General features: G+C 43.3%; 1 protein-coding gene across 11 annotated transcripts; it reads right to left on the reverse strand.

The window, feature by feature from the left end:
* Nucleotides 1–711: 711 nt before the first annotated feature.
* synrg (synergin, gamma) lies at nt 712–21,050 on the reverse strand. Of its 11 annotated transcripts, XM_057049061.1 has the most exons (25): nt 20,955–20,994; nt 20,311–20,461; nt 19,213–19,250; nt 18,577–18,716; nt 16,901–17,028; nt 16,550–16,655; nt 16,314–16,425; nt 15,413–15,847; nt 14,368–14,637; nt 13,486–13,563; nt 13,113–13,309; nt 12,357–12,602; nt 12,133–12,272; nt 11,132–11,250; nt 10,982–11,041; nt 9,617–10,567; nt 6,261–6,797; nt 5,602–5,765; nt 5,457–5,510; nt 5,216–5,312; nt 4,925–5,073; nt 4,442–4,552; nt 4,291–4,329; nt 2,521–2,553; nt 712–1,592 (listed from the first exon to the last, which is right to left on the reverse strand). In XM_057049061.1, the coding sequence occupies exons 3-25, from the start codon at nt 19,244–19,246 to the stop codon at nt 1,461–1,463; spliced, it is 4,332 nt and encodes a 1,443-aa protein (XP_056905041.1). In that variant the 5' UTR covers nt 19,247–19,250; nt 20,311–20,461; nt 20,955–20,994; the 3' UTR covers nt 712–1,460. The 11 variants fall into 11 exon arrangements, with proteins under 11 accessions (XP_056905041.1, XP_056905044.1, XP_056905037.1 ...); XM_057049064.1 differs by lacking the exon at nt 20,311–20,461 and having other exon boundaries at nt 14,368–14,517; nt 20,955–21,050; XM_057049057.1 differs by lacking the exon at nt 20,311–20,461 and having other exon boundaries at nt 20,955–21,050.
* Nucleotides 21,051–23,947: the final 2,897 nt, after the last annotated feature.

A 23,947-nucleotide genomic window follows, 5' to 3' on the forward strand; every position in this document is an offset into this window, starting at 1 on the left:
TATCGCCTGCGTGAAGGCTGGCGGTGATCAGGCCGGCAGGACCACGGCGGGCAGGTGGGGCCGCCGCAGACCCATCGCAGTCTCGTCCTCTAATTGATTCCAGGGCCTAATTTTCTGTCATCCTGCTGCTGCCGCCGACTGTGAGAGCAGATGAATTCATTTTCTTCGGGAAATGAATGAAGCCAGCGTGAGGGATAAAATGGATGTTGGAGAACACACCTGAACACGAGTGTGGCTGACATTCACACATTTCCCTCCCCAAAACATTTTGCTTTGATTGCTTTGAACCGCTGGCGACGGCCGACAGGTTCGTCAGGGGAGAACTGATCCCATTTTTGCGGTGAAAGCGCCTCGATGAGGCCTTTGTGGCCGCAGAGAAAGAAGATTATTGAGTGAAAGGACAGATGAAAGAATGTGCAGCAGCATTTACACACTTGCAAGAAACCACCACGAGAACCAGAGACCCCCCGATAATTACTTTTTTTAAATCACTGGGTATTTTTTGTCTTGATGGCTCATTATAGCGGGTTCACTGTGAAACACTTCTTACATCCATTATCAAGCACACTTTTATGATAAAATCCAAGTGCTGACGGGAGAATTTCCATTTTAGCTCCCACGTTTAAACTTAAAAACCCACTTTGTAGACTAGATGCAGCAGATTCTGCTAAATCTACATGAAAATACAAATGCATTCAAATAACGTGTGGAAACGCTTGAACCGATATTTATTTTAAACACATTCACATCACAACAGTCCTGCTCCATCAAAAGTGATGCAGCAGATCCAGTTCACACATTCACCTTTATTTATACACAACAAAACATCCAAAAATGTCAAACACAGTTTGTACCCAAGTACCCAAAACTCAACCTTTTCCTTCCAGGAAAATAATTTAAACACACAGATGCTAAAATGTCCAGAACAGTGCAAAACAATCCAACAGGAAAAGGCGGATCTCCACCAATTCAAGTCCAATAATAGATTCAACAGCAGTTGGAACAAAATAATTCATGAATAAAATTCCTCTTAAACACAAGCAAAGCCACAAGTGCCTCCAACCTTCATCTCCCTCTACGTACATTTAAATAAAGCCTGCACGCCGCAGCAGGTCTTAAAAGATTAAAATTTTATTTAGTCATTTTATATTTTCTGCAGTAAAATGAAGAGAACATCATTAAATCCTGATTAGTAGCTAAAATAATTACCTGACCTGTGCATGTTAATAAATAGGAGGAGAAAAAGCAACAATAACACAGGAAGATGACATTTATTTAACCTGAAAATAGAGCGGGAACCCAGCACTTTTGGGGTCAGAAAGAAGGAATTATGCAGGAGTCCGGGGATTTGAACCATCCTTTCATTGATCCGTGGTGAGAGCTGAGGCAGTGTGAGGTAAAACCGTCATTCTGAGGGTGATTTGTGTCCGTGCCCGAAGCCGAGCAGCTGCGGCCGACGCTCACAGAAGGTCAGGCAGTATGAGGCCGGGGGGTTTGGGCTCCACACAGTTGATCCAGAAATTGGCACAGCTGGCGTGGTACTGGTGTCCTCCGTACAGCAGCTTAAAGTTGTCGGTCTCGGAGTTGAACGCCTGTTAAAAGCAAGAAATGACACAGCTGTAAACCCTTTTTTTTTACTTTGCAATGACATAAAACTGGGATATTACAGACAAATGTGTGAGATTTGGCAGCATCGGGTGCAGAAGTTTGTTGTACTTAACACCCACGGAGGGGGACCCGCATATAAACACCGTGTCTCCCTACTCAGCGAATATTAATGTGTGATTATCCAACATGTAGAGAAAATACATCCAAAAGACAGCAGTTACACTGACGTGGCATCTACCCTCTTTAGTAAAGGAAGCGTGGTGGTCGCTGCAACTCCTGACGCGCGTTCACGTCATAATTTAGCAGAGCTGTGAGCTCTGTGATGTGATGTACGGTTAAGGACTTTAGGTCCCTGCTGAAATCTGAAGCCACAGAGGAATGAGTCATGTTTTGTGAATCATATAGCCTCCCACGCATAAGAAGCCGCATGCACGGCACGATGACTGCATATAAAACACACCGGAGCCTGACGCCATTAAATCAGCCGTTATCTCTACCTGCCTGTGTCTGAGGCACGCAATGACGAATCCACCGTCTTTTACCTGAACGCGGCCACATTTCAAACACGGGGTGAGTTCCTCTTCTCGTTGTTGTTGTTTTCACAAAGGCAGCACAAGACCCTAATGAAAAGGCTTCACGTAATTTGCCACAGCTTCACTGCAGTCCTTCGTCTCTTACTCAGTTTGACACTTTAATACTGACACTTTAACGTGTGTGGCATCAAATGGAGCCGAGTCTGCTCTGGTGCATTTTAAAATGGTGCTTTAAAAAAACCAAAAAACCCACACTGACTCTAACCATCGTTCTCGCTGTAAAACACCTAAACTTTCAGCCTACCTTTTAATTGACTGCAATGTGCTCAAAAATTAAACTAAGTGCTGGACTAAGAAATAATAAATGAGATATAATTACCCTTAACCTCTTGTTATTGTCTTTTGTCATTGCCTGTAAGTGAAAGAAGAGTAAGAATGTTGAAGCATGTTCATGCAGTGGCCTAAACGAAGACAGAGCAGCCAGCCGCTTCACCAGGAAAGAGCTCCACATGGACCCCAAACCCCGACTTTGAGTTTGCCCAACACGGGAAAGGTGAAGATGAGAGTTTGTATAGACAAAACCAGAGGCTAAAATCAGATAAATCCAATTATTATTCAAAGCATTCCCAAAAAAAGAACGCCAGAGCCCTCTAGGTTTGATGCCATCATTCATAAACTGGTTTTATTTATGAATGAATTTGTGGTAGGAAAACTCAGCAGGTGTGCAGCGACAGATGTTCAGATTTCTCCGGTTCTCTCTGCAAAGAGATGTTTCCTCTGGGAAATTGAATTCTCTTATATTGCTTCATTCCAAAGATAATTCAGTCTTGCCAAGACTCAAACCCAAAGCTACGATTACAATCTGGAAAAAACCCAATAAACTGGACAAATCGAGAGTGAGAAGGGCAACCGAGAAAAGAATTACACACAAATTAAGGGAAAAGGCTCCATTAGTGTCAACACAAATATAATAATCCAAAAAAAAAAGCAGAATCTATTCAAACTGAAAACTGAGGCCATTAAGTTTCCTGTAATGCCCCATCTTCCTCACAGCTGGCTGAAAAACAGATGTTTCTCCTAACAAAAGGACGATGCGACCCATCAGTGCTGTATGCTGCCTCCAAAGCTGCTCTCACTTCATTATTCTCTGAGGGGATGCAATTCGCCACTTGGCATTAAAGCATTCCTACCACTGTGGCTCTGCCAAAAATGTAATTAAAAACTGGGTTATTAATCTCGTGCTGGCGGAGTCAAAATAAAACCGCATTAATTTTCAGCCTGCTTCTGAACACACAGGAGCAAGAGAGCGCGCCTGTTTGCAGATGATTCGGCTCTGCTTTATGACTACCCAAAAGCCACACTGGCACGTGTCCTCGACGCACGCCGCTCGCTCCGATGTCCGTCTCGCCCTCGCTGAGCAGCGGAGGGAAGGTGAGGAATGAGCAGAAACCATCCTGTCACCTGAACCGTGGAACTCCAGGACGCTGTCGAAGAAAATCTCAACGAAGCTAAAAAATAAAATAAAAAAATAACCTGGAGAAATTCTGCCTGTCTGGTTATGAGAAACCAATGCAGAGGTGATGTAAAAAATTACCCCCAGCCAAAAGAGAAAATGGAACCCATCAGATAAAGTGATGTTTGTGGCCCAGAAATACAGATCCCAGGTTAAAAACCCACCCTGAGGTGCCAAAGTGACAACACTCCTCTCTCACTGATTTCAGCCATGCAGAGTTCATTTGGAGTTTTGAACGTATCCAATTAAAAAGTTCACTGGTGAAATTTCCAGGTGTAAAAGCTAAAAGCTTCAGTTTATTTTATTTATTATATACAGAAGCAATTTAAACTAAAAGTACACGTTTGCTGAAATCCTTTGAATTCAGCTCATTTAGAAATCACATTTTAGCCAAGGTCATATTCTCTGTTGCCATCCGAGACCCATCATTTCAGAAATAAGTGCTAAATCGCTGCTGGATAAAAGTATGTTCAATGTGTTCAGAGCAGGAATATAAAGAAAAAGAGGGGGGCGACTTGGAGATTCTGTCTTGGCAACAGAGAGGAAACGTCATTTTGGCCACCCGCCAGGTGCGTTGGTTAAAGGGAAGATTGGCCCCAGAAGGAAACAGATTGATTTGACAGCTGACTGTCTCACTCTTTTAAACAGACGTCCGATAGCGCTCTCTTCTTTGTTCTGCAAATGTCCCAAAGTTAAAATAATTATCAGACATCTGCTGCAGATATGCACAGATTGGGCAAAGCGCGTCGACAGACGGTCATTCTGCGAGTGTTGTACGTGCACGTACCTTGCTGCGAGCGTCCACGTTGAGCAGACACACCCCACAGGCCAGCTCCTTGGCGTTCTTGATGCCGTGCCTCAGAACGCAGAAGGAGAAATCTAGCGAGCTCTCATCTGGCTGCGCACACACAAAACAATGCTGTTTCATTTGCATTTTAGCTGCATCTTGGGTTTTCTGTGCTACAGCGTCAGAATGAAGAACAACGATGCTGCTGTGCTGGCACAAGCAGGCAGCTGAATAAACAAATCTATACTGTCCGCCTCAACCCCTTTGATCTAAACTAGCTAACCAAAAGGATCCCAAGACAAAATCAATGACAAATCAATTTTGACATAACGGTGTGACAATAGTGAATTCAACAATGTTTCATTGTGTCATCGGCAGCTCTTAACTGTTGACTCCAGCACAATGACCCATTCTGCACAATGGGCCGATAACACAAAGACGGATGTGCACAGACGTCCGTGTGCTTGTTTCAGAGCATCTTACGGTGAGCTTGGCCAGCGACATGAAGCCCATCAGGTTGTTCCACACGCGGTTGATGTCCTTCAGGAGCTGCTGCAGCTTCTCAGAGCACACGGCTGTTGCCTTGATGCCGAGCTCCACTCGCTTCGTGACCCGGTACACTTCCACCACGCCTGACGGAGGGACACAAGTGGAAGAAAATGTCTTTTCCTTTTCAGTCTATCTGCACTTTAGCCGTATAAAGTCTGATATTACACTCTTTAAGAGCTCCGGCTTGTTGATAAAATTAGGTCTGTATGTGTGCAGGTTCCCTACCCAGCAGGTACTCCATGCCCTGAGCCGACTGGATGACCTCGGTGCAGACTGAGGAGCTGCTGATGCTGTTCAGGATGTTATTGGCATTGGTGATGACCTTAAAAGTGACAACACAGGCACCAGTGTTATGATATATTTTTAAACCCATGACTTTGTGTATATAAGGTTGAATAATCTATCTGCACAGAAGGAAGTGGACAAAACATTCCATTATGTAGTGATTCAAACAACACCCACAGACCTCCAGAGCGTTTTCCAGACACCTTTGCCACTCATACGCGTAGCGCTCACTCTCCTGCAACAGTGGATAAAATCAACAAAAGTCAAACTTTGTAACCTTTAAAGCATGTAATGAAATCGTCTGCGGTGCAGTTGATTTCCCTCACCTCCACCTCCCCGGTTAGGTCCTTGTACTTGTCTCTGATGACAGGCAGAGCGGGCTTCTCGCTCAGGGTGTTAGAGCGATCTCTGAAGGGTTGTTCTGGAGCCGGAGACGGAGGCGAGCGCCTGATCTCCTTGTCGCCCAGACTGTGGCTGCGTTTGTGGGAACCTCAATAGAAGATGAAAAAAAAGCTGATGACCCATGTGACAAAGAACAATTTACTTCTTTTTACAAACAGTTTCAGTTCTGCCACTCATTTGAAGATGTGTTGTTTGAAATCTTGTCAGTCATGTCCAAGTCCTCCAAGATGAGCACATCAGAAGAAGATATTCAAGAGCGGCTGATGTTAACATGCACAGGTGACACAGATAATCCTCCTCTATTCCCCATCTACTCCCCCCGCACGCTGCTCAAACCCACGAAGGGACTTATCTCTAAGGGGTAAATATGCTTTTTGTCTGAGTAATGGAATAAATAATGACTTATTAGTGTAGTGTGGCACTGACGGTTCAAGAGCAATCAGACTTGTGTGGACATTTTAAATGTAGGCTGGTGGGTTTAGACTCCTGTCTCAACACTGCCATCTGATGTCCGACAGCCTCATTACAGGCAGGAATGACCTCTAGAAACGCACTTTTTCACTTTCTGGTGGTGACATCTCACCTTGCACGGACAGGTCAAATGTCGCCAGCTCGCTTTTGATCATCTCCTCGCTGGACTTCACGTTGGCCTGCGCGCTGGCTTTGAGGAAGTCCGATTTGCCAAACTTGGGCTTGTCACCCTGGAAGGCTCCGAACTCATCGGAGGCTTCGCTCTGGTTCCCCTCGGAGCCGGCCTCAGCGGGGGCGGCCGGCGAGTCAGACTTTTCAGAAAAAGTGCTCGCAAAGTCTCCAAAGTCATCCTCAGCGTCGATGCCATCCTTGCTGCTGAAATCGGCAAACGCTTCAATCTTGTCGTCAGCGGGCGGGTCGTCCTCCGACGGCGGGGGGGCCGTGACCTCGCTGCTCGTGATGTTTTCGGTGCTACCAAAGGACAGCTCCTTCCCCTGCGCAGGCGCCAAAGATGGGAGGGGAGCCCCGTCATGGCCCGGCGGCTTCCCGAGCTCACCCGCCAGACATTCCTCCCGCTCTGACCAGTCGTAGTTAACCAGGGTGCTGAGGCCCGACGTCCCGAACGGGTCAAATTTCATGTCGTCGGCTTCTGTAACGACAACACAGACATACCGGTGGTTCCTGGGAATAGCACAGAAGCTGCTGTGGCAGCTGGTAGATTAGTGAACCCCGAGGAGGAGATCTGTAGAATACTGTCAGTTTTATTTTATCAATAAAGTTCAATTTCTTTTCCTCCCTAATTCACTTGCATTTAATCGCAGCACCTGCCATCGCAGATCGTACCGGTACATCTTTAGATAACAGGTTGATCTGAGAATAATCCTCCCTCATGTTTTCATGTGTTACAACCTTTAGTCCTGAAGTCTGATTAAGTGTCTTCATGGCTGAATTGTGTTTGAACAGTTTGATAATGCTCATTAATGCCAAATGCAGGTCGTTCACATTTGCATCGCTCCTTTTCTGTTTCTCTCACACTCACACATGCAACCTAAGCTTCTTTATATATCACCGAACTGGTCAATTTGTGAAATTGACAAGCGACTGATGTTTGCATTTTGTCTCTGGGTCAGTTTAGAGTGAAAAGAAAGGGAAAAATAAGACGGTACGCATCTCGGCAATACCAATAGAATATTTATTACAACATCATGAGTAGAGAGAAAGAGAGACAGGTTCACAAAGTAGTGTGAAAGACTTCTATCATTACAAGAGCTTTGTTAATCTAACACTTAAAATTTGATTTCAGTCATTTAAGATACAAGGGCATGCAGAGTCAAGGAAATAAAAGATGAAAACAAACAGCCAGAGGGCATGAGATAACCCGAGGATACAGTAGCAGAAACCAGGATGAGAAGGCACATTCACAGACTAAAAACCAGTAAATCTGGAGAGATGGTTCTGTTTCTCTGTCAGGATGGAAAGCAACAGGTGTTCTTAAAAAAAGGGGAGAATACAAAATCTGGGGGAAAAAAGCCAGGTTGAAGATATCTAAAGAACAAGCTTTAGGAAGCTTTAACCCTTTGAGAACCTGAGCCTAGTTTGAAAGACTGTGCACAAATTGCAATTAATTGGGAGTGAAGCCTCAAAATTAAGATGCTTCTTTATGTGTGCAATCGTGATCTACAGCAGCATAGAACATTGCGATTCCATCAGGATCGACCGTAAATATGAAATTCAAGCACTCAAAGGGTTACAGAAACAAAAGAGCCATTCTTCCACCTGACATCCCAGAGAGGACAATAATTTACAACCAATCAGAGAGGCAGGAAAAAAGATTTAAAGAGACAGTATCCTTTTGTCTTGCTGTTGGGATTATGTGTTAAATTAGGCGACTAAAGCTCATAGTCCTGCAATAAAAATGCATTAGTAAATTAGCAAGTATACATTTTTGTGTTTGCAGTGTTGCGGTACCTTGATGCATAAAAAGTCTATGGTGTGTAACAGTGTGTTCTTGTCAATTCCACAAATTGAGAAGGCAGGCACACTGCAGCATAAAGCAAGGCATCGAGGGTAATATTAGCTTCATTATGTTATGTATCACCAGACCACGGAGCCACACATGATAATTCATGCTACAAAATCACAGATTACAGTGACGTGGAAAAGAAAATCCGATTCCTTTTATGCTTGATGCAGGAAAGGAACGCCATGAAAGCAATACTGTCTCTTTAAGATACGTACATGTTCAGAAACACAGTGCAAAGCATGGTGGAATACTAAATTATGATGATGAGGAGCTACAGCTTCTTAGAAATCTAGTCATATTCCGCTGCATCTCAATGACACTGGGATTTCCAGTGGTCTCTTTCAGGTGACAGCATAAACTAATCATTACACAGGAACTAAACTCATTTAAATAGGAAGGCCCGGCTTTACATTTGAACTCCAAGCTTAGAAATATTTGCTGTCTACGTACATAAAAATGAAAAAATACTGTGATTTCTGATTTTTTTTTTGTTAAAAAAATTCAGAAATGTTTAGGGTGCCTACCCAGTGACGCAGGTTAAGCTTGTCTCAGCTTACAATTAGTGTCGAATGTGAAACATGAGATGTGACACAGAAGGTGCGATGCTTGGTGAATAAATAATGAGCACTGAAAATGGAGATGGGCGCCCTGACATTGAAACTGGCGGATAATTACTGAATCACCGAGTGATTTTAAAGAGAGTTAATCTCCACATTAATGAACATGAGGTAGTGGAGAACCTATATGAATCTTTCTGACTCTTAAAGAGCTTAATAATACTGCATTGGTAATCTGATCTACAGCGGAGGATATGCAGAAATACACACACACACACACACACGCGCACAATCAATCACTGACCTAAACACTGCACTGCATTCAGCCATCAAATACTGGAGTTCACTCATTCTATTTCTTGGAAATGTGTCCGATATGTCCCAATATAACTGAAAAAACCTAGTAAACAAGCATTTACTCACCACTTCAGCACGCTGTACTCATCCGGGCAACATTTCTCTTTGTGCTGCACTACAAAACCTTCTGAACTGAAATAGCTGCCTGTACAGCATGGACAAATCAGGGACAGCAACCACAACTCTCTATGAAACAATGCCAACGCATTTAAACCAGGCATTCATCATCATCTGTAACTGAAACCCATAGGCCAGGACTGCCCTGTCATTGAACTAGAATGTATGAATGAGGTGATTATGAATAAATAAGACAAAGAAATTAAATAAATACGACAAAAATATATAAATATTGTTTTTAAAAAATGACGGTATGAATTATTTTTTAGTGTGATGCCTTTGATCCGATATTTAATACTGGTGTCTTCTGTATTTCAACACATTCTCTTCGACTAAGACACACGACTGTGCCCTTTACTCAAATCTGCCTGAAAGGACGTCGCCTTCACCAGAGCAATCTCACTAGTTCCTCACCTGTAGCCGGGGGCTGGTGGGCCGAGAGACTTGGCAAATCCAAGGAGCTGTCCGACATCACGTGCTTCAGGTCTCCGCCTATGTCCGAGAGCTTCATGTCTAGCTGCACCGACAGCGCGTCCTCGGAGTCGTCCTTTCCCACGCTGCTGCCCCCAATAGAAGGGAGGTCGAGGGACTTGACGGAAGCACAGTCTTCCTTGGCCTGTTTGAAAGCAGCCACTTTGTCCACCAGTGTCTTTTCGGATGCGCCGAGCGCTGTGCAGAACTTTGATGACTGAAAGTCAGCAAAGTCGTCTGTGTCACTTTTGAGAGAAGAGAAGGATCCGCCACCACATTCCTTTGTGTCATCGTAGGCCAGACCGCCTTCCAGAGACAGCTGTTTGAATACGTCGTATTTGTCTGTGCTCGGCTGAGGCTGCTGTTGTGCGGTTTCTCTTTGGACCCCCACACTGCTCTCCTTCTTGGGCTCCCCACCAGAACTACCAAATGCCATGAAGTCTGCGAAGTCATCCTGAGGTGCTGCTGCAGCTCCTCCCTCTGCTGAAGATTGAGCGGCATCAGACGACGAGCCAAAGAGGGCAAAGTCACCGAAATCATCTGCAGCTCCCCCAGAAGGTTTGGCACCACCTTGTAGGAGCGCTAAGGAGGGGGGACCAGACACTGAGGGGAATGTGCTTGGTTTGGTGTCAGTGGGGGCAGGAACAGAGGGAGAGGAGAAAAGGTCCAAGTCGGCCATGTTGAGAGGATTTTTGGACTGAGACACAGCTAGATGCTGCTGCTGCTGCTGTGGTAAATGTTGTAGAGACTGAGAGTTTGGAAAAGCAGGAGGGAAGGCAGGTTGAAAGACTTTGGCCTGTTCGGAAGGGTCTAGTGGAGAGATGCTGTCGGCGGTTTTAAAGTCTGTGAAGCCATCATCAGCGCTGACAGACTTGAAATCTGCAAATCCTTCCCCTGCAGACGAAAAACATGGGTTATTATAAAAGCTCCTCCTGAACTGAAAACCTTTTCAAAGGTACATTTTAAATATGGAACAAATTGTGGAGTTTGGCCACTTGAGGAAATCTGACATAATGCATATTTGCACAGAAAAAGTCAGACAAGTTTTGAGTTTTTATCCGCTGTTCCATAATAATATCAACAGAATCCACCAACACTGTTGCAGAAGAGATAAAATGATGGACAGTATCAAAGAGAAGGGCACCGCAAACCATCACTTACTGGATTTGTAAGAGTTCTCTCCAACGAAAACTGCTCTAATAAAACAAGCAAGGTTGTTACACTAGCATCAGCACCATACGGAAAAAAAGTTTTCCTGTTGTGTTAGCTGGTGCTTCTCACAGACACACGTGGGAGCGACTTACTTACCTACGGGCTTGTCAGCAGGCTGCTCAAGCTGCCTGAACACGCTGTATTTATCTCCGATATCTGGATCAGAACAAAGACAGACAGTGGAAGTCTCAATACAATGAAGGGATGATGCAACGGAAAAAAATGAAAATTAAATCTTAAAGATACCTGAAGCCGGGGGTGGTGGCTCTGCAGGCTGATTCACAGACAGCTGCTTGAAGACAGCGTACTTATCAGAGGATGTGGCAGAGGAAGAACCAGAAACTGGAGTCAGCATGGTGGCCGCACTGCAAGAACAAAATTACTATAGTCAGAAAGCAGGAAGGGTGATCCGGTACTTATAAAGTTATGGGGAATTTTTTCTGTTCATAAAAAGTTTTGAAAGAAACAAAGGACTTGGGTTTTAAGGACGCTCAGAGACCACATAATTGCAAATTCTATCGAATATAGATTTTTTTTCAAGGCAGTTTCTGTACAAGACATCTGGCAGTAACTGAGTCTTACCAGCTCAAGCTGGTGAAAAGATGTGCTTTTCTGATTTAATCAGATGTGGAGTCAGCCTCTTGGAAATTCCTCTTATGGTAGGCAGTGTACAGTATTCATTTGAAATATACAAAAATGTCCATTTCCCTTCTTGAAATATGAAATACTTGGGTTTTTATTTTGATTGATCCTCCTATGGTAATGACTATTCTGCATCCTCCCAGTGAAAACTACTGTCTGTCCATATAGGTTGGGGATGCAATATAGAGAAATGTGCTTATCTACTGTCCACTGGAATTAATTCACTGAGAAAAAGGCCTAAACTCATTTTCATTCTGGGGAAGCTCAAAATGAAGCCAGTATTTCTGCCAGGCTGACTCCTAATGCAGACCCTGCAAATCAAACGTATTATGCAGATTCACTCAGCTATAAATACCCAACAGGGGCCCACTATCAGAACCTCATTACTGTTCTTGCAGTACTTAAAGCACATACAGAGACAGAATTAAAGGAACTACAGGGTTTTTTTGAGCATCAATGGGTCACATCAGTTGGAGAAAATCCAAGATACAAGAACTTTGGGTGGTTTCAAACTTAATTATGGACGCTACAAATAAGAACACTTTTTTTCCCCCACTGAAATGATTAATATGAATGGTTAATTAGTTTACTATTCAGAAAAGTACCTATTTTGGTGTGGGGGTGCTATGGTTGTGGGAAAACTTCCAGCGGATTCTCCTTGGAATTCAGAAAAGGTCTGGTCTCCAACCCCTGGCTTTGGAGCCTCCTGAAATTCCTGGAAGTCGTCATCGTCGGCTTTGGATGCCTGAGAAAACAACAGTGAGATGCAAGATATAACAATGATCATAAGTATTTAGAATCGGAGGCCACATTCTTTAAATCCATTTACCTGCACAGGAGGGAAACTGGGGATGAAGCTAGCGTTTGTTGGTGCTTGAGTGGGTGCAACTGGTGCCATCTGCAGGACTGGTGGTGCTGGTGTTGGAATGGCCATGGAGATTGGGGGGTTGTTCATCATGGGCTGCTGATGCTGAGGCATGACGGTGGCCATAGCCATGGCCAGGGCTGGGAGGTTGGGCACTGGTGGGGAAGGGAACTGACTGAGGATTTCCACATTCATTGCTGGGAGGCCACTCTGAAACAAAGGAAAATAACAATAGGTGAGACATAATAATGTAATTCTCTCACAAGTCTGCACCTAAAATGCAATTTCAACCTCCTTCACAAGGCAGCGGCTGCTCTGCATGCTTTTGTCACTATTTGCAGTTAACGAGAAAAAAAAGAACTTTAATCTGAACAGCTACCAGACTGAACCTTTTTCCGTCATGCAAGCCTCCCTATGATTTACAGTGCCAAAGGTGTCATATTATTCCTTGCATGGAAGTGGTAACAAGCAGTGTTTCTGCTTGTGGATTTCCATCCTCTCGAGGGTAGTGGTGATAGACACAAGTAAGGAGGATAAGAAGCACCGTCAGAGTAGATTGGAACTTAGAAATATGCTCAGCTTACAATGCTTCAGAAGGAATGCTTTCAATTTTCACTGTACATAATGGCATTCATGAGGAAGCTGTGCCAGAGCCGTTAGGCATTACCGTATTCATGAAATTCACCCAAGAGGATTCTTTGCTTTGACTCAAGAGTTTACCTGTGCAACACCAATCAGTGCCAGTACAGTGTAGAGCTCCTCCTTGGTCAGCATGCCGGGTGTTGTGCGGTTGGCTGAAGCCCAAATCTGTCCGAGTGCCTCACGGGGCAGACCCGATGACATTAGTATGGGGTAGAGCTTGGCTGTGTCTATTCCTGAAGGAGTCATGGTGAACTCCAGAACTTTCTTGAATATTTCTAAAAAAAATATAATAATAAAAACAGTGAGGCTTGTACCACCATGAATTACTAAACTGTCTATATCACATGTTTCCTTTGCACTGCATGTGAATTAAGAGATTTTTCTTTCATTTTTACTGATCGAAACTACAAAAAACCCCTCATACTGGACACTGTCATGCCCAAATGTTTACCTGGAACGAGGCTGTCGTTGAATATCCACCCTGGCAGCAGGGGCTGAATGTGCTCTTGTTGTGGGTACACGCCAACACCTGATGCCAAAAACATTCACGCAAACACACACAGAAACACAGAGCAGGTTATGATGGCAAAAACCATATCCAGACATACAATCTGCCAAGCGTCTTGGCAGCCGAGCCCTTCTTGCATCAAAATCAACAGAATCATACACCTCTGTACTGAACTGCAAGCACCTTGCCACTTCAGACATCGAGAACACTGAGAGACAAAGACAGTAAGTATCAACAACACATTTATATGAATTTAGGGTAATTAAATGTCTATAAAGGTTAGCAATAAGGTTTGATCTTCATCTCTAGTATTTACAATCAGCTGCAATGTTTTCTTCAGTGACGGACGCACAAATAATGCAGAGAGAAAAAAAGGCATGCAAAATCAGCCATCATCCTGCATCCACCTGTTAAAAGCAGTAAGCATGCGGAGATCGGAGATCATTTCATGAAGAGGTTATACACAGACAGGGATTCAACAGTGGCATCCTGAGTCAGAATCAACACAAGGACTGCAACAGACAGTTTATTTACAAAACAAATGCATGCAGAGGTCGCCACCATGAGAAGGCCTCTCAAACATGATCAGGTAGAAGTGAGCAGAATCAAAGAGAGCAGGTAGATTTTGTTTAAAAAAAACAAAAAAAAAAACAGCGAGTCGCATTTATTTAAAACAACATGAAGTCCAGTTCAGAAAAACATGGTAGAAGGAGATTAGGCTGTTATCAGAGCTTGAAAGTGAAAAGATTTCCCCCCAGGCACAGAGAAAATTGCTGCGACAAAGAGAAGCAGCTATTCAGTCCAACAAAGAGGCGCTTCTCTCACCACTGTCACTATTGGTGTGAGGAGACGAGTCAGCGGCTGGTGAGGGTATAACGGGTGCTGACGCCGGAGCATTAGGAACGGCGAAGACAGAACTCAAGTCCCCTGAGGCCGAAGCCCAATTCCTGGATTTACCGCTGGTCTGGAACTGGACTGAAACTTTTGTTTTAGGACCCATTTTATCCAGACTCTGCTTAGATTTAAAGTTCATCTGGGCCACTTTATCAGCAGTTAAATCACAGGAGGAGAATAGCTTCTCTTCCAGCGACGGGCCTAGATGGATGGATTAGGGAAAAGAATTTTGATATATGTATTTTTTTTAAATGGTGAATGAATCTTCTCAATAACCATCTCACTGTGTTAACATTATGAAACTGTTCCCAGGCCAAATTTAACACAATTTCATATTTGCCTAAATCAAACTTCAAATATTAGTCCATGCTGAAAATTTATTTCTATCAAATGACCCTCCCACAATCTAATCTGCTTAGTCGAGATGCTTAACAACTAGGTCAGAAACGTCTCAGGGGGATGGGAGACGACACTCAGTGTTCTGAACAGAACACAAGATCCATCTATCCTCGCATTCGCTCGGGATACCGAGAGCAGCTGCTCACAAAGAGATTAGACGGCAGACGACACATAAGAGTCTTCCATCAGAGCACAATCCATAAAAGAATTCAGCTTTCCCGGTGTATTCATTTAAAAAAATGTACATCAATCGGAACTTATTTGTATAAAAGAAGTTTCGTGATCTTTCTGCTGTGTGCTTCATCCTTGTTTGCCTAGTATTTGTAATTTTTGGAGGTTTAAAGGTTTTGTTAATGAGGCCTCACCATCTGCTGTGCTGGCAGCATGCTCTTACACAACACAATATGGGCCAAAAACTAAACCCAAAAGCTAAACAGACTAGAAAGATTACTCCGCATTGGCATTAAAAGATGCATTAAATATAAAAACAAAAAATAAACCTACAGATTTATCAAAAGATTTTATGGGAGAGTAGAAATTATGTGGAGAGGGAGGTGTTAAAAAAGAAAAAAGTTACCTTGGAATGCTGTTTTGGAGCTGGTGTTGACAGCTGAATGTTGGGTGACAGTGGGGATGGACACAGAGGTAGAGAAGGACTGACTGACAGAGGAGGAAGAGGAGGACAAACCCGTGCGCTGAGAGGGGGATGGAGGTTGGACTTGGTTGGCTTGTGAAGAAAGGTTGGAGGAAGGGAAAACATTGGTAGGTCCCTGAATAAAGTCGCAAAAGTCATTACTGTCTTCAGACAGAACTGCCTTGGGGACAGAAGATGGGGGCTGGAGGTGGGCCTGAGTGGAGAAGCCGAAGGCTGAGGAAGTGGAAGGAGAGGTGGGGGCAGGGAAGGAAGTGGGGGCGTCTGAGGGCCCCTGAAAATCACTAAAATCATCATTGTCCTCACACAAAGTTGGGGAGAGGGAGTGAGTGGAGACAGAGGGGTGTGATGATGATGACTCTGCAAAAATGAAGAAATAATGATGGCACAAAATGTCTCACACACACTTACAGTGGAGAAAGACTGAAGGGATTCGTATAAGGAGAATGAGACAAGGCTAGTCTGTGAAAATGTTATAAAGTCAACATAGTTTAAAACTGATGTTTCCTTAGGATTTTAATAGTCTGCAGTGAAATGAATGGGTTCAATGAGGAAAGAAAGGTTGCCTCAGAATACACGTCGAGAAAAACTGAGGTTAATCAGACTGAAGACCTTCAAATTAACTGAAATGGCACAAATGATTAGGAAGTTAAAAAAAATGTGATAAATGAACCGTAATCAGAAATCAATACAGTACAATATGTACTGGCTCGTTAGGCTTCCAACTGGGCAGACATCACATAACGACTTGTCACTGATTCAGCTATTATCCTCAATTAGAGCCATTTTAAAAGAGCTTTAGAGGGGAAAATAGTCAGGAATATACCTTGTTTTTTGGTCTGTGATGACTGAGTAGGGTGCATCTTTGCATCTCTGCTAAAGCCATCCAAGTTACCCTTGATGGCCTCCAAGGCGTCGTCGCGGCTTTTCTCTCCAGTCTGAGTACAAACGATCACACAAAGAGACAATAAACAAGGCAACCCCAAAAGGAGGAATGGTTGTGCACGTGGTGGCCACATCTTTACACTCTCTGGCTGACACTTGATGAGAAACAGCCCGTACCTTGGGTTTGACACTGCTCAACAGCCTTAGCTTCTGTTTCTGCTCCTCAAATTGCCGCCTTTTTCGGTCCTCCTCCAGCATCTTCTGTTGCTGCTCAAGACGTTTTCTATGGGAGTAAAAAAAAAGTTTTTATATTAAAGTGAATAGGGCATTAAATTCCAAACAAAACCTCGTCTATATGAGAAAGGGGGCAGCAAAATTACTAAATGCAAAAACAGAAGAATACATTTTTATTCGAGCAAATGGAAAAAATTAAACTGACTAAAAATATTCAAACATTGCCAAATTTAACGACAATGTGTTCCTCCAAAGCATTGTTGCACTTCATGATGTAGCAAAGACAAATCTTACTGGTGCTCTTCAGCCATTTGTTTCTGCATGTCAGCGGTGTATTGGGGTCCGGCAGGTCTCATACCCATAAACTGTGGCTGACCCAAAAAGGCCATCCCAGGAGTCTGCATCCCAATAGCCATCCCACTCTATCACACAAAAACAAGAAAAATCAAAACATAAGCGTGCTTCATTATGTGAAACTGATACTGTACTGTGACTGTTCCAGCAGGTCTTTGAGTAGAAATAAAATAATACCTCCACAATCAAACAGATACCGTATTTTCACGACTATAAGGCGCACCTAAAAGCCTAGAATTTTCTAAAAAATCTACAGTGCGCCTTTTAACCCGGAGCGCCTTTTGTATGGATTACGGTAATATTGGTTAATCGCGGCTACCGTAGTCAGTAGGCGTGGCCGAGGTAACAGCAGTAAATTCAGTCCCAAACCATTTCTGTCTGTAAAGACCCCAAAATGGCTCCTTGCAAGAGACGCGCTTTTGACGCAGAGTTCAAACTGAAGGCTATCAGTCACGCAGTTGAACACGGAAATAGAGCAGCGGCAAGAGGATTTAACGTGAACGAATCACTGGGGCGGAAGTGGAGGAAGCAACAAGACGACCTGCGCCAGGTAAAGAAGACTCAACGGAGCTTCCGAGGAAACAAAGCAAGAAGTGGATTAACAAAGGAACTCCAGCCGCTAGATATTGGTGTCAACGGGGCATTCGAAGCTAGACTGCGAACTGCGTGGGAGCGGTGGATGACGAACGGCGAACACACGTTCACCAAGACGGGGAGATGGCGCCGAGCGTCATACGTCACTATCTGCCAGTGGATCGTAAATGCCTGGGCATCGACCGTGGTCCAAGCTTTCGGGAAGGCAGGGATTGTCACTGAAATGCCAGACAACACCAGCGACACCGACCCTGATGACGACTTTGACGAGACGGAGCCGGCCATGTTGGACGCCGTATTCGCACAACTGTTCAATTCGGACACCGAAGAAGAAGAATTCGAGGGATTCCTGGAAGAGGAATGAACTGATAAAGTGATCTTTACGTGTTTCTTTTGTGTGTTTACAACTTAACAAGGCTGGTCATACTGTGAATATGGACATTACCGTTTGAACAACGTTGTTATATTGCTATTGTTATATTGCTATCGCTTTGCACTACTTCGAGAGTTCGAGTTACCGTATATTGTGTTTGCACTAACGTTTGATTTACCGCAACGGTACTACGTGATAAAAATGTTGCACTAAATCGAAGATTTATTAAACTCCACTATCCACTTGTGACAAAAATGTTGCACTGCCTGTTATAACTCGCTGTTATTAAACGAACTGTGTTACGCGAAAACACTACGTCACTCAGGAAAAATTATAAAACAGCTGTTTATTCGTTTTGGGAGTGGAGTTGTGAGAACGCCGGTTTGTATTCTATTAATAAAGTTTGACTGACTTATCTGGCTGTTTTATTGACATTCCTTTTAGCGCAGCTCGATCTAGTGAACGCGTCATGAAACCACAGGCACTACGCAGTTTCTATGCTATGCGCCTTATAACACGGTGCGTCCTGTGTATGAAAATATTTCTAAAATAGGCTGTTAATTGAAGGTGCGCCCTATAATACGGCGCGCCTTATGGTTGTGAAAATACGGTACATCTCGAACATACATTCAAACAGATTCATTCTCACCTGCATGGGCATGGCGCCTGGGGGCATTTGTCCACCAAAATTCATTCCCATCATTCCCTGCATGTTCGGCTGCATGACCGGAACCATGGGGAAGCCCTGCTGCTGCTGCTGTTGTTGCTGTTGCTGTATGGGCACCATGCCTGCGCAAACACACAATTAATTACAAATTAAAAAGAAAAAAAACACTGTCACTGTTTTAAGACTGTAAAATAGCATAACATGTAAAGTGAAAAGAATCTGGTCTTGAAAATAATCCAATATGCATTTAATAAATATTTCATTTGGGGTGTCTACTGTGATGGGTTGAGAACCAGGGAATGAAGGAAAGCTGGAAATATGTCCGTTTATCTTCAGTGATTCTGTATGAGCTGCCAGCTGCAGCCTGCAGATAAGCATCAGTCTTTGGCAAGAGTGATCTAATTTGCCTGGAATGACATGCTAATGGGAGCAAGTAATGAGCCCCCCCCCCCCCCCCCCCCCCCTATTGAGAGGATGGTTCATCAAAATCAACAAGCTAAATATGATGAGAACAAACAAATGAATCTATCGGAGGCCCACTGGCGACAAAAATAAGTGGAGAAGCAGCTTAAACATACTGAACACAAATGCTACACCTTCAGTGGCTCAAAGACTCACCTTGTGGAGGCCCCAGTCCTCCAACTGGATACATGAAACTGTAAAGAAAAAAAAAAAAAAGGTTTGAATTTTGAGGAAACGCATGTTAAGACAGCCGTGACGCGTTTATGTGAACTCATGCGTTGGCCACTATCACTGGGTCTAGCCCTAAAGAAACATTCAGAGGAAGCTTCCAATAAGGCCAGCGAGTCTCTCCATCCTACAGCCAACCCAAACAAGCCTTCAGCTATTTGCTCTTGACTTTGCTCATTCTGTTCTGTGGCTGAAAATGACAAGGAAAGAGGAGAAGGAGGAGGAGACAGCCAAAAGACTCAAAGCTACAAATGCATCTAATCAAATCTGGTGGGTAAGTGGCCTGATCACCTTGAGAAAAAGGCAACAACTCAATGACACTGTCAAAGAAAGACCATTATTTGGTCATCACACTGAACGCTCCATTTAGGAGAACTGCATTTTGTGTTTTGAGGGCTCTCGATTAGCATCTAATTCTGCAATCCTCATCAATGCTGCCATGATGCTTTTATATTTCACACATACTGGCTCCTTTTGCAGCCATTTTATTTGGGACGAGGCATGCATAGCATACAATTAGATTACATGACATTTCTCTCAGGGTTCTGCAACTACAAAAATCTTATTGAACAATATTAAAAAGTTCACTTTTTCCTGATAAAATCTCAACAAATGCACTCACTCGTGCCCTTATTCTGCAAGGAAAGACACGTAAAATGGTAATGCTATTTAAAGATTGAATGAACAGGTATTTTCCTGTCATGCAACTGAAAACTGTTGTGCAACTGAGGATATAGAAACATAAATCAGGAGGCATCTGACAGGTGTGTCGTGGAGAATCTCACGGCCCAAAAGTATTTAATATTGTCAACAACCATCATTTCTTTACTCTATATAAAAAGCAGCATTTAGAAGTTTAAATCTGACCAATTTGCAGAGTGCATTAAGTGTAGTGTCCATTTTCTTCACAGCAATCTCAGATGATGCTTCCCCATTGTCTTAATCCTGATTCCCCCCCTCCCGTTTTAACATTATATACAGTGTTGACAATGCTTTTCCTGCTGCCTGCAAGCATTTAAAATCTACCTCGGGGATTTGGTTTCCTCTGTAAGATCAGGATCAGCTGAACAGTCGAGAGGCTTTATTCTAACCAAATTTATTATTAAAGCGATCGAGTTTCTCCCATGAATGAATGATGAGCCTGGCCTTGTTAACTCCACTACTGGACACCATCGACCTGTGATAAAAATGCACGTTAACGTCTCAACATTTAGAATAAAGGTATGAAGAAAACAACATAATAATCAGAAGGCCAGAGTTAATATCAGCAGCGCAAACAGCTGTGGCCTCTGTGTTTTCTACTGTGCTAAAGGGAAATGTCTATTCCGTTTCCAGTTTAATTTAATCTGGACATGCAGTGAAATGCTGATATGCATTTACAAACCACAACAAGACAGGCAGATCAGTTTAAAATGAAGATTCTGAGATTTGAGCGTGAACTGATAGGAAAAGCTGTTAGCTAGCATTAGCTTCCCAGTCACCTAAGTTAGCCGTGACACCTGACTACCAGCCATCTCATCACATCACCCTGCCTGGGCAACAAAACCAGCTTTTGTCGCCGTCTTTCGCCGTTTACTCTGTTATTAGAGTGTCACTAACTGTCACCCTGCGGCGGATATCTAGTAAGCATCTTGACATTCTACAAGCGCTGAATTTAAAGGGCTAAATACCTGCCACCTCCACCAGACCCTGGCCGCAGCGCCATCTTGATAAATGTAGTAGGGAGATGACGTCAGTAGTGACGGAAGGTGCACCGGGAAATTGATACCCGGCTTTGGTCTGTCAGGCTGAAGCCCTCCTGATATGAATTTGTCTACAATGAAGCAGGTGAAAAACTGCTAAACAAAGGGCAAATACATAAAGTAGTAGAGTAGGGCAGGTAATGACCCACTGACGCCCAGTGAGTTGTTTTATTTTAATTCTTCCGAAATGTAATATTATTTTCGCCTGTCTCCTTCACCCGGGTTTTTTATTTTTATTGTTTTTTTGCAATGTCTAGTTACCGGGGACTCTATTAACAGAGATATTTTTTAAAAATAAAAATGGAAACCAAGACGAAACCAAGGACCAATTGCCTGCGTGGAAATTCAGGGGGACATTATCCCCAGCAAATTATGTAATAAAATATTGCTACCAGCAGGTGTCAGTTTTTAGTTATTTTATAGTTTGAGAACTATCTGTCAGTGTAATAATTTCACTTCTGTGGCTTTTATATAGGGAAAAAGAATATCGCTGCACTATTAGTAATATTGACAATGATATTTTTTTAATATTATGCTTCTGTCCAATTTTTGAAAGGTCAAAGGGACTCTACAGTGCATTCTTCTGTAAAAGGGTATTGATAAATCATCTGAAATGAACCATAAATGAATTGCATTTTTGTTTGATGCCATTTACATACCACCTGATGCATTATCCAACATTTTTACAGGCCACTTCAACTACTGGGGTCATTGTGCACCCTCACAAAGTGATTCAATTTGAAATTTTATTGTTACACCAATGACGAGGTGGAGCAACAAGGAAAGGCCATTCTTGTATTGTCTTAGCTGCCGTTGTTGTGAAAGATTTACAGCTTAATTGCCCGTGTAGGACAGTGGATGACATGCCCTGCCACTATCCATCACCTGACTCCCAAGCTTTCTTATAGCTGAGCGCTATTCAACAGCCACGATTCAGAGTTCATATACATGACAGAGGGACAAGTGCAGCCATTTAGACTTCAGAGCGCTCGTCATTAAGCAAAAATTGCACTTCCATTGTTTCCAGATGAAAGTCTTTAAGCAGAGAAACATTGTCTTGAAGTTTTTTTGTTTTTTTTTAAATATATAGAATGTATTATTTCATCATCGTGCTTTTAATAATTACATTCCTAGAGGGCTGTAGCTGACCAAAGAGGATGAGCAATGATCTCATGTTGATTATGTGAGCTTATTTAAACCAATTGTATTAATTTCCTCCTTTGTTTCTTCAATTTATACTCATTAAAAGACGATGGCTCCTCATCAGTCAGAGCAGATCCGTTGCTTCCTCCCTGCTGTGTGCACTGGGTTTAGCTGGAGGCCAGCCGAGTCAGTGAGTCACGTCCCCCACCCCAACCAACCTGGCTGTGGGCAGCCCCCTAGAGAGAAGGTCTGGTGAGGGGAGGTGAATATTAACCTGTGTCCCATTCTGGGTATCCCACTATACCCCATAAATCATTAACCTGTCCACCATCAGCCACAGCATCAGCATGACAACATCATCTGTTAGGATTCCTCCAAAAGCTGAGGTCACTGAGACAACATTCCTCCTAAATACTTTTTTTTTCTTCTTTCCTATATTGTTATGAATCTTACATATTCTGTTTTCAGTTCATTATTGTCTGTCTATCAACAAATTAACAAAGCTCATCACTACACATTACTATGTAGTTTGTATAACATGTATAATAATGACCTCATATGACACTTTTGGCTCTTCATTCTTATTAAAACTGAAAATGTGAATGATAATAGGCTGTATTGAAGCGTCTGAAATGGTACAAACCCCCTGATCTTTTCTCGAGTCCAGCTCAACTGTCACCGTAGGTGGTACTGTTGGCGATGTACGGTGAAGGTGACTGATTGTTGCTATGGAAGCCTGACTGATCTCCACTCGGTCCGGGAGCACAACAGAGGCCTCCTTGATCTCAGGCGTTTTGATGGAAGACTCCTCTCAGAGCAGCTCCATGCATGTGTATGTATTTCTCCACAGAAAGGTTGGCGTTAACCCTGGTCGCAGTGACCAATTAGCCCTGGCAGAGAGTGGCCTCCTGACCCTTGACCCCTGCTGGGTAGTCTTTCCCATTGATCCCTCAGGCCTCAGCTGGAGTTGTTGTAGTGCGCTTTCTTCTGGCTCTGCTAAACACACGGGCACATTCACCCTGCAGCTTCCACTTTCTGTTTCTTTGGGTGTCAGTTCGCTCCCCTTCTTGACCTCTGGACAATAGTCTATTGGTGCGTCACGACCACACCGATGCAGAGACGCTAACGTCTCATTTCACTTAGACACATCAATTCATTAAAAAAGCTACATGAGCTACACATTTTATTTTCATCATTTAACACTTTGGGGATATTGTGCAATGCAAGCACGGGGAAAGCGTTTTTCTGTCCATTGCATTTTAGTGTGTGGAAACATCCACATGTGCCATCTTGTGAGTGTTTTTGTTCACGGTGTTTTTACCTGCCTCAGCGATTTTGCTTGCTTGAATTTAAACAGTGTGTAAAAAGAGGAAGCTTAAATTTTGTCCGCAAACAATGTTTCTTTGCGCCCTGAAAAGTTTGTTTACCTGAGCAACTAAGTGTTAAACTTCAGAATCTTGGTGGAATTACTTTTAAATGCAGCATGTAAAAAAAGAGAAGCTTGAATTTCAGTCTTTGAGCCTGATTATATTACATTTAATCGGTTAAATGCAGTATAAATCAGGTCATCCAAACTCCACAGCTGCGGGAGTCTTGCTGTTATATTTCAGGCTTTAACAGATGCTAATGAGCCCACAGCTTCAGGGTCTTTTTTCTCTTTTGTAAAAGAGACATAGTCAGGTCTTCAGAGGATTCCTGGGTCTGGAAATCAAAGGTCTCATTCAAAACCAAATAGAGCAACATCAGTGGATTACAAGGCCCTGCTCAGCAGGAGGCTG

The sequence above is a fragment of the Takifugu flavidus genome, chromosome 12 (genome assembly GCF_003711565.1).
Source record: "Takifugu flavidus isolate HTHZ2018 chromosome 12, ASM371156v2, whole genome shotgun sequence".
Classification (NCBI taxonomy): domain Eukaryota; kingdom Metazoa; phylum Chordata; class Actinopteri; order Tetraodontiformes; family Tetraodontidae; genus Takifugu; species Takifugu flavidus.